Source organism: Heteronotia binoei, chromosome 7, assembly GCF_032191835.1.
Source record: "Heteronotia binoei isolate CCM8104 ecotype False Entrance Well chromosome 7, APGP_CSIRO_Hbin_v1, whole genome shotgun sequence".
NCBI classification, from domain to species: domain Eukaryota; kingdom Metazoa; phylum Chordata; class Lepidosauria; order Squamata; family Gekkonidae; genus Heteronotia; species Heteronotia binoei.
This window is the reverse complement of record NC_083229.1, coordinates 54,829,877-54,841,386: the sequence shown is the minus strand read 5'-3', so window position 1 is coordinate 54,841,386 and position 11,510 is coordinate 54,829,877. Positions and strand designations below refer to the sequence as shown.

The 11,510-nt window shown below is 43.2% G+C and overlaps 1 protein-coding gene across 1 annotated transcript; it reads right to left on the bottom strand.

The window, feature by feature from the left end:
* Nucleotides 1-1,889: 1,889 nt before the first annotated feature.
* On the bottom strand, nt 1,890-10,875 carry MSC (musculin). Its single transcript, XM_060244335.1, has 2 exons — nt 10,336-10,875; nt 1,890-2,933 (listed from the first exon to the last, which is right to left on the bottom strand). Exons 1-2 carry the CDS (start codon nt 10,873-10,875, stop codon nt 2,847-2,849), a joined length of 627 nt encoding a protein of 208 aa, XP_060100318.1. The 3' UTR covers nt 1,890-2,846.
* Nucleotides 10,876-11,510: the final 635 nt, after the last annotated feature.

The window sequence follows — 11,510 nt, the reverse complement described above, 5'->3', positions numbered from 1 at the left end:
GGACGAGAGTGCAGTTTTCAGTCCTCACACCAACCCTGGTTTGATTTTTCCTAAATATATTCTCCCAACACATTCATAGGGCAGGGGTCATTTTGTAGAAAAAGAGGTGCTTGAGCTCATTAGCACAACTCATTTGCATATGCCACACACCCCTGACATCACCAGAAAGTGTACTAAATTTTATCAGCTCATCTACCTTAAATTGTTTCTTGAATTATAATTGTCATAATAAAACGTTACCCACATCCTACTTTTTAAATTATTTTTTCCCATGTGACCACAGTGGCATGAGGAAGATTTCCATCTGTCTGCTTTATATGTGTTGGTTATTTTCCCATTTTTTTGTGGGGGGGAAATATTAGAAAGTTTGTCAAATCTTAGAGTTCAGCAAAATTCTCACAGGGGGTTTGCATAATGGAGCCCAGAAGCAATTTTTTTTGTGGGGGGGAGAAGTAAAAAAGAAAGAACATCACAAAATTTAAAGGTTCCTTAGCTCCGCTCCCGTGAGCTCTTCCCCAAAATGAGGCCTGATAGGGCCACATGAGAGGAAACTGTACAGTGTGTGGAAGAATATCATGACAACTGAAAGTGCAGCTTCTTTAAAGCAGTGTGAGATTTGCATGCATGCTACTAGAAACTGGTCCCATGGCCATGCAGTTGTAATTGGAGAAGATGCCTTTGTTTGATGTGGTGAATATGCAAATCCATCCTGACTTCTTCACAGATCCCATAATCCTTTCTCATGTACATCAAATAACTAAGAAAGAACCAAAGACTTTTAAAAGAGCAACTCCTTGATTCTTGCACTATGAAAATTCTATTTTATTGAAAATACAATTTTAAAACATGAACAGCTAACATGAATAATTCCTTCAGATAAAGCATGTTATTTAAGAGTGAAAATTGCATCCCTGTATAATCTTCCTCCCTCTGTTTTTAAGTGCTTCAAACATTAACTTATTCAACTGCAGACTTTCTAGACTATTCAGTTTCTCCTTATTTTCTCAGTCTCTAAGAGTCATTAACCAATTAAAGCTGGGCTCAAGTCCAGAAAATAGCAGAGGCCCACCTACAAGCTTATCACACTGAAGAGAAATTCCTGAACAACCTTCTCTGTAGATAGAATTGTAAGCATGAGCCCAATTTTTCATAATCTTAAAAGAAAATCCACATGTGCTAAAGTCTGTGGCAAATCTATTTAGTTCAGTGCATACTCCTTTGATTTTATAAAGCTCTGTTACTTAACAACTACTAGGAACAACTGCTGAATGTGTTGTATTAGCTTTCTTCTTACAGAAAAACAGTATATCCACTGCATCCATCTGAAGCACTTCCATGTGTGCAAGTACAAATCTATATACAAATGTAAATACAATCTAAATCTAAAAACAAAGTGCTTCAAGTGGTGGCAACTTCTCTTGCTGCATGAGGTGATTTGTTCAGTCTTAGAGCAGGGTTTTGAGAGAGTGGTCGCTACTGAAAGGGAGAAGCAGAGGGGGGTGGAATCCCCATGCATGAGCAAACACATCTGTAGATCACAGCCCAAGATTTATGGCCTTTAAATATGGGGAGGTGTGGCTTAGTGGTACAGTATCTATTAGGAATGCAAAAGGTCCCAGACCTTTCCTGAGACCCCAGAGAGCCCCTGCTAAGTCAAGAGTGTGCAACACTGACTTTTACAGACCAAGGGTCTGATTCAGTATAAAACAGAGTCATGTATTCAGGCCAATAACGTGTGCTTATATAAGAATAAGCATTCTGTACTCACAACCTGCTAAGACATTTGTTGGGTTAGTGTAAGCAAGATTTGGTCTACTGAAGAATGCTGTAGCAAGAACTGAGTTCAGTTCTAGGAACAGTTTAGTTTCAATCACAGCATCACACTAAGATCCTTGCAACAAAGCTTTTAATATTGTGTATAAAAATAAAATTACTCACATTTGAAATACTGATTATACCATTTGCAAAAAAAGAACACTATAAAAGTTAATGTTTCATAGGAACAGTAAGTTTGAATATTTTTTAACATCCTGATCTTATGTTAAAAAAAAATTTTTTTTGAAGTAACAACTTCATTTGAAGTAAACAGACAGACTTCTAACAGTTTAGGGAATTCTTTCAAATTTTCCTGAATACACCCTTATAAATATAATCAATAGCCTATTTCCAACAAGACCTTTTCTATTATTATTATTGTGATCTATGACCATTTAAGGCCCAGAAATTATTTAAACAAATGTGGTTCCATCTGCATCAATGAAAATGCATGTGTCTGGTTTGCATTCAAGTACGTAATTTGATTTAATAAATTTACGGAGCAGGCCTCAAAGAAACAAGTAGAAACTACATTTTTGTCATCATCCTTAATAAAATGTGGCTAAGACTACAGACGTAGTCTTACTATTGCATAGCTGCCAATAACACAAAATCAAATATATTATAAATTTTAGTTTAAATGCTATTCTAGAATACCACTTTCCTTTGGCATACAAATAATACTGTTTGGGAGTAGCTTGCATAATCTATACTTTGGGTCCATGCTGTTAATTCTATCATTATCATTCTTTTGTATCTTCTTTAGTCAGTCAGAAATGCTTCAGAACAAGTTCTTCAGGCGCTGTTGTTACCAACACAAATGAAAACCTTCCTAACGCCACCATTTTGGCTACAGCCACAAGTTCAGTAAACTGTCTTCTTCTCTTCAGTACAGTTAAGTACATCTTTCCTTCCATCTGAATAAAAGCGGTGGGTTAAACATTTACTATACAGCTGTACCAGTTTGATTTGGTCCATTAAAAAACCGTGGTTTCTAGGCACATCCAGCAATAGTGCTGCTTCCTCTTTAACTAAGCCGTAGTTCCACATAGTCTGTTGGTTGCAGAAACCTCTTTGGTGTCAGATTCTGGTCTTCCTGAAACCACAAACGGCCAAGTCTGAAAATTAAAGTAGCATTCCTCATTAGCAAGAGGGGGGACAATATACAGATATCAAAACTCCTACCATTATTTGCTATATTTTTCAGTACAACATAGTGAGTCATAATTAGTCACCCTGAGAAGCCATACAAAAATAGTTTGTTCAAAGAGTGTAAAAAAAGCATGAGTCTGGTATCACCTTAGAGACTAACAGGATTTATTGCACCCTATCTTCTTTGTGTCAAAGCTCACTTCATCAGATGCAAGATGCTTATGTACACTTAAGTCAATGCATTTAAATTCACAATGGAAGAGGTAGAGAGATGCTGCAAAAGGCTGCTTTAAAACAAGATCCAAACAGAAGAATAATCACTCAAAGAGTATACAAAATGCAATACAATTGAGCTGTAGTGATTTTCTCAACACATTTAAGCCAATCACCATTTTTTAATCCCTTGAGATTGAGAATCCCTTGAGGAGCATATTGCAAAAAACATAAAGACCAACAATAAAACTTTCTTCAAATATATTAGAAGTAGGAAACCAGCCAGGGAGGCAGTGGGGCCCTTGGATGACCATGGGGTAAAAGGATTACTGAAGGAGGATAGGGAAATGGCTGAAAAGCTAAATAAATTTTTTGCCTCCGTCTTCACTGTGGAAGATGAGAACTTTTTGCCCGCCCCAGAACCACTAATTTTGGAAGGGGTATTGAAAGACCTGAGTCAGATTGAGGTGACAAAAGAGGAGGTCCTACAACTGATAGACAAATTAAAAACTAATAAGTCACCGGGTCCGGATGGCATACATCCGAGAGTTCTGAAAGAACTCAAAGTTGAACTTGTGGATCTTCTAACAAAAATCTGTAATCTTTCATTGAAATCTGCCTCAGTTCCTGAGGACTGGAAGGTAGCAAATGTCACCCCCATCTTTAAAAAAGGTTCCAGAGGAGACCCGGGAAATTACAGGCCAGTCAGTCTGACTTCAATACCGGGAAAGTTGGTAGAAACCATTATCAAGGACAGAATGAGTAGGCACATTGATGAACACGGGTTATTGAGGAAGACTCAGGATGGGTTCTGCAAGGGAAGAGCTTGCCTCACTAAGAACATAAGAGAAGCCATGTTAGATCAGGCCAATGGCCCATCCAGTCCAACATTCTGTGTCACACAGCGGCCAAATATATATATATATATATATATATACATACACACACACACTGTGGCTAATAGCCACTGATGGACCTCTGCTCTATATTTTTATCTAACCCCTTCTTGAAGGTGGCTATGCTTGTGGACGCCACCACCTCCTGTGGCAGTGAATTCCACATGTTAATCACCCTTTGGGTGAAGAAGTACTTCCTTTTATCCGTTTTAACCTGTCTGCTCAGCAATTTCATCGAATGCCCACGAGTTCTTGTATTGTGAGAAAGGGAGAAAAGTACTTCTTTCTCTACTTTCTCCATCCCATGCATTATCTTGTAAACTTCTATCATGTCACCCCTCAGTCGACGTTTCTCCAAGCTAAAGAGCCCTAAGCGTTTCAACCTTTCTTCATAGGGAAGGTGTTCCAGCCCTTTAATCATTTTAGTTGCCCTTTTCTGAACTTTCTCCAATGCTATAATGTCCTTTTTGAGGTGCGGCGACCAGAACTGCACACAGTACTCCAAATGAGACCGCACCATCGATTTATACAGAGGCATTATACAGAGGCATTATACAGAGATTATACAGAGGCACTAACCTGTTACATTTCTTTGAGGGGGTGAACAAACATGTGGACAAAGGAGACCCAATAGATGTTGTTTACCTTGACTTCCAGAAAGCTTTTGATAAAGTTCCTCATCAAAGGCTCCTTAGAAAGCTTGAGTCATGGAGTAAAAGGACAGGTCCTCTTGTGGATCAAAAACTGGCTGAGTAATAGGAAGCAGAGAGTGAGTATAAATGGGCAGTCTTCGCAGTGGAGGACGGTAAGCAGTGGGGTGCCGCAGGGCTCAGTACTGGGTCCCATGCTCTTTAACTTGTTCATAAATGATTTAGAGTTGGGAGTGAGCAGTGAAGTGGCCAAGTTTGCGGATGACACTAAATTGTTCAGGGTGGTGAGAACCAGAGAGGATTGTGAGGAACTCCAAAGGGATCTGTTGAGGCTGGGTGAGTGGGCGTCAACGTGGCAGATGCGGTTCAATGTGGCCAAGTGCAAAGTAATGCACATTGGGGCCAAGAATCCCAGCTACCATTACATGTTGATGGGGTGTGAACTGGCAGAGCCTGACCAAGAGAGAGATCTTGGGGTCGTGGTAGATAACTCACTGAAAATGTCAAGACAGTATGCGTTTGCAATAAAAAAAGGCCAACGCCATGCTGGGAATTATTAGGAAGGGAATTGAAAACAAATCAGCCAGTATCATAATGCCCCTGTATAAATCGATGGTGCGGTCTCATTTGGAGTACTGTGTGCAGTTCTGGTCGCCGCACCTCAAAAAGGATATTATAGCATTGGAGAAAGTCCAGAGAAGGGCAACTAGAATGATTAAAGGGCTGGAGCACTTTCCCTATGAAGAAAGGTTGAAACGCTTGGGACTCTTTAGCTTGGAGAAACATCGACTGCGGGGTGACATGATAGAGGTTTACAAGATAATGCATGGGATGGAGAAAGTAGAGAAAGAAGTACTTTTCTCCCTTTCTCACAATACAAGAACTCGTGGGCATTCGATGAAATTGCTGAGCAGACAGGTTAAAACGGATAAAAGGAAGTACTTCTTCACCCAAAGGGTGATTAACATGTGGAATTCACTGCCACAGGAGGTGGTGGCGGCCACAAGTATAGCCACCTTCAAGAAGGGTTTAGATAAATATATGGAGCACAGGTCCATCAGTGGCTATTAGCCACAGTGTATGTGTGTATATAAAATTTTTTGCCACTGCGTGACACAGAGTGTTGGACTTGATGGGCCGTTGGCCTGATCCAACATGGCTTCTCTTATGTTCTTATATTAAAGCAGATTCTCACCAGCATACACTATTAGAGACAGCAGCCATTCCTTGAATAGTGATGAACCACAACAAATTTGCAAAATGCTAAAATTTTATTAATAGTATTAGCATTTTGGATTATTTTGGAGTGGGAGTGTTGTAAAAATGCTTTATGTTCTTAAACAACTGAGAAACACTCCAGAAGAATACTTTAGGGTGTATGCTTGTAGTCATGGATATCAGTATAATCAGCATCTGCTTTCTGAATTCCCTTATCACTATCTGTTAGTCTGGCTTATCCCTCAATAAGATGTTAGATATCTTTGCCATACCAAACCAGTCTGTCTTTAAGGAGTTTAGAGTTTTGTTCAACTGTAAGTCATGTGGAAATGTGAACACGTTCTTCATTTCTTACCTATACTGCTAACTGTATTCTGAGTTACTGGTAATTTTGCCTTATGATTTCTCTTTTCATTAAGAAAAATCATATTGGAAAATCATGCTATAATACTTTTTCAGGGATGGGATACTGCTGTTAATTCTCAGTTTTACTAGCATGTTCTGATTTTTTTTAAAGTACACTTATAGTACATTTGATTGAGATGGGCAAATATAATTGCATGTTCAATATAATTCTCTCTTTTCAAAAACCAGTATAAATACTACCAAGGATTTCAGAGATTATCCATAATTGTACTTACATATATAACACATAACTTATGAGGATTTTAAACTATAAAAATAGTAAGATTCAATATTGATATATGAACTATATCCCTTCATCTTCAAGCTGGCCAAACTAGTTCATAAATTTGCTGTATAAACAGAGACAAGTCCTTTTCATGTGTGAATACAAGTACACCCTACAAGTATATGCAATGTATCTTTCTGTAAGAAAAAGTCAATGTATGTCTGCTTTACAAATAAAACCAAGGGTCAGTACTGGCAGTGCCTGGATAAATTTAGATCATGCAGTCAGCTGTACAAGTGTGGAGAGTGATGTGAAAATTACTCAAGGTGTGTACAAAGAAAAACAAATGTACACTGTACAAGGATTGTACAAGCATTCACTTTAACATGTGACATTGTGTTTACAACAAAGCACCAGTTTGGTGAAGCGGTGGGGGGAAGCATCTAGTTCAAATCCCACGTCAGCTATGTTTTTCACTGAGTGGCCTTGAACAGAAGTCAACCTAGCTCAAAGCATTTTATATAAATCTCTTCTTTTGCATTTTATCTTCACAATAACCCCTGTGAGGTAGACTGGCCCAGGATCACCCAGCAAGTTTCCATGGGAGAAAGTGTATGTGAATCTGGATCTTACAGATCCTAGCAAAATATTCTAAAAACTATATCATATTGCCTTTCAAGAGACAGTAAGAGAAATCTACAGAATGCAAGCTTCCTTCTACTTAAATTGCTGCTGCATGCAGTTAGGCAGGGCTTTTTTTGAGCAGGAACACAGTTCTGGTTGGCTTGGCATCTGTGAGTGTGGCATAATATGCAAATGAGTTCCTGCTGGGCTTTCTCTACCAAAAAAGCTCACCAGTTATGTATCTAGAATGCAGTCCAACATACTGCGATGTTCATCTGAGGCTTTTGAGCTTAGTAGATGCCTTTATAAATGCAAATATAGATATACCTGCTATGTGCAACTAGCAGTTTGTGAGACTACAGCTAGAAATCAAATGTATAGTTCAATAGAAAATAATTATTATAATTATTATTATATCACCCCATTCCAGTCAGTGCCAGGCTCTGGGCAATGTACAACACAAGAATAAAATACATACATTTTAAATCAATAAAAACAGTTACATTAAAAGAAATTATAAACCTCAATGGCATGGCATCTCATTTAAAGTGCTATATACTGAAACAGAGCATCAGTCTATCATGATCATGGTCAGTATTGTCTATTTAAATTGACAGTTGCTCTCTCAAGACCTAAAATCGAGATCTTTCACATCACCTACTGCCTAGTCCTTTTAACTGGAGATGCCAGGGATTGAACCTGTCATCTTCTGCATGCAAAGCAGAGGAACTTCCACTGAGCCACAGCCTTCCATGCAACCACAATTAAAGTTCTTGTGAACCCAAAGTACAGTTCCCATTTCAAACTGACGACAGAACTAAAAAAAAAAAGCAATGTAAACAATCAAATTTGTCTCGTTATGAATCACTGAAAAACCTGAGGCATTTTAGCTGAGAGACGCATGGGGAGGGGGGGACAGGGCAAAGAAGTTTTATTAATTATGAATGGTGTGGGTAAAAGCGAACAGTAACAAAGTTACTTCAGTATACAGAAAATCAGAACCATACAAGAAAAGCAAAAGGAAGCATTTTACTTCATAATAATAATAATAATAAACTTTTATTTGTATCCCGCCCTCCCCGCCGAAGCAGGCTCAGGGCGGCTAACAAGACATGGTATCCCATGATTTACATAAAACAATTTTAAAATACAGTTGATACATACATTTAAAAATGGTTACATAAAAGTTAAAACTACAATAAATTAAGGTGCTATGTTCAGTGGATATATTTCGATGGCTAGGTATCGTTTTCAGGGCTCCTTATATGCTTGCATAAAGAGGGTGGTTTTGCAAGCCCTGCAGAACTGACTAAAGTCCTGCAGGGCTCGCACTTCCTCCGGTAATTGATTCCACCAGTGGGGGGCCATTACGGAGAAGGCCTGCTCTCTTGTTACTTTCAGTTTGGCCTCCTTTGGTCCAGGGATCCTTAAAAGGCCTTGGCAGCTAGATCTTAGTGCTCTCTGGGGAACATGCACAACTTACTTACCGGACTACCACAGGATTTGTTTATTTGGTATCACAGAAACCTAGAGCTGGAAGAGACCTCCAGGGTAATCTAGTCCAACCCCCTGCACAATGCAGGAAATTCACAAGAACACACCCAGTGACCCCTGTTTCATAGCCAGAAGATTGAGGGTGGGGGGGACCTCTAGGATCCCTGGCAAAACTGGTCTGAAGAAAACTGCTTCCAATCTCCAAAGTGATGATCAGCATTTCCCTGGGTGTGTAAGAAGGGGCCACAAGAACTAAGCACTGATGCAACCCTTCCTGCCATCCTTCTCATGATTTGCCTAAATTCATAGAATTGGCATTGCTGTCAGATGGCCATCTAGCCTCTGTTTAAAAATCTTCACAGGAGAGCCCACCACAGAAAATGATTCCACATCATTCATATTTAAACCTAATCTTCATCGTAGGAGCCTGGGTTGGTGGATATGGTTCTCTTCTTCATTTCCTCCATGCAACAGTTCTGACATTCAGGTTATGTTATGACAGTAAATACCACTTGTGTGAGTTTTATAGCAAGTGGGGATTTCAGCCTGGATTTTCCCATGTGTAACCCAACACTAACATGCATCTGCTGCAAAAAGGTACCCCAAGTACTTATCCTCTATAATAAAAACAAAAAGATATTCTAGATAAGGTTAACTACACAGAAATAAATTAATGTCTAAAATGAGAGGCATCTGATTGCCATCTGCAATAGCTCTTCTCCGAAATTTCAGGAGTGTTTTAAGACTACAATAATTTACAGCTGCGGGGAAATATCCTTTTCAAGCATCTGACAAAGTGCATTTGGACTCACAGAAGCTTCTGCTACAATAACACTTTACAAATTAAAAAGACTCTGTTATTTCATGTATTAAAAGATACTTTAATTTCTTCACAGACTGCGTTCTTTTCTTTCACTCTTTAAGAAGTCACTTTTCTCGCAGAAATGCATCCAGAAAATAAAGCTGGTACCATTTTCAAGAAGACAATTACAGGAGAAAACCTAAACGGTTAAACCTTAAATATGATTTGAACGTGATACTGGTAGGACAGAAAAACTTACCTATGGCTGGCACCCCCTGAAAGGGTTCCTGAACCTGGAAGCATTTAAGCCTGGCATAAAAAAGGTTAGCCCCCTGTGCAAGCGCCAGTCCTTTCCGACTTTGAGGTGACGTCGCATCACGACGTTTTCACAGCAGACTTTTTAGGGGTTTGCCATTGCCATCCCCAGTCATCTGCCCTTTCCACTCATACCAGCCCACCATTGCACTGGCACGCTAACATTGCGCACAGGCCGGATTGTGGAACAGCAGCCCAGCTGAGACCTCATGGAAATGCAAGAGTGGCAGTCAGGAAAACCGAAGCAGCGCCCTCTTCCATGCACCCAACAGAACAGGTTGTCAGACAGCAACTGGGGCTCCCTAAACCGCTTATAGCTGTCATGATTCGTTTTCTGAGCTGCCTCGGGCTCTATTTACAGACCGGCGAAAGGCCTTTCTACCCTGCCGCCCAAGCCTAGCAGGTGCTGCCGAGGCGGGGCCGGCGGGCTACCGGGGCCATTCTGAGCATGGGCAAAGCGGTAGGAGCCTGGGCCACTTCCTCCCCCTCGTCCCGCCCCCCAGCCGGCGGCGGGCTCCTCCTCACCAGGTTGACGGGGTGGACGTAGCCCTTGTCGTAGCGGTCCTCCTGGAGGAGCTGGCGGAGGTGGGCGATGTAGCTGGAGGCCAGGCGCAGCGTGTCCAGCTTGGAGAGCTTGGTGTCGGGCGGCACCCAGGGCAGGCTGGTCTTGAGGCGCGAGAACGCCTTGCTCAGCACGCGCATGCGGGCTCGCTCGCGCGCGTTGGCCGCGTTCCGCTGCGTCTGCTTGCACTCCGGCCCCCCGCCGCCGCCGCCGCCACTGCTACGGCCCCCCAGGCGCTTGCACCCTCCGCCGCCCCTGCCCTGCTCCTCGCCCCCCGGCGCTCCCGGAGCCCGCCGCCTCCTCTTCCTGGCGCCGCACTCCTCCTCCTCCTCCTCCTCTTCATCGTCGTCTTCCGCGGCCGAGGAACTGCCTGCGGAGGGGCAGCAGGGCTCTCCCCGGGGGCGCCGCTTGGAGGCCGGAGGAGCCACCGCGAACTCCAGCTGCAGTCCTCGCAGGTCCATCTCCGGCAGCTCCTCGGCGTCGCTCCGAGAGCCCGGAGACATGCCCAGGTCCCAGACCCACCCGGGCAACAGAGGAGCCTCCTTTTCGCCTCCCTCCTCGGAAGAGCTTTGAGGCAGGGCCGCCGGGCCGCGGGCTATATATGCGCGGGGGGGGGGGCAGGCAAGCCCGAAGGGGAGCGCTGCCCGCGCCCACCAGCCAGTCCTGCCCAAGCACTTTAGCCCCGCCCCAGCAGAGCCGCCCCGGGGACTGGGCGCCGCTGCTGCCCGGCAGGCTGGGCTGGGTGGCGCTGGAGGCTGGTGGCCGCGGGGGAGGAGAGGCGCGCAGCGGCCGGAGGTCCCACGCTCTTCGGCCGCGCCTTGGCTCCGCCCCTCGCAGGCGGGGGTGGGGTTGGGAGAGGGGGCGACTGCGGGGCTCGGGGGACTGAGCGGAAGGAAGGCTGCGACCCCGGCATGGACAGCGCTGCCAAGGGCCAGGGGCGCGCAACAAAGCACAAGTCATCCGTGGCACCCCGGTGATTGTGAAACGCCATCCCGTCCACAACACAACATCGGAAACTGGGTGACTGAAATCCAATCGGATCTCTGTCCTAAACCGCGCGCTGGGAACTCTGCCCCAGTTGAAACCGACGGCGATCTGAAGGAAGGCATGCCTTCGGCCAACCCCACTGCTCTCTTTT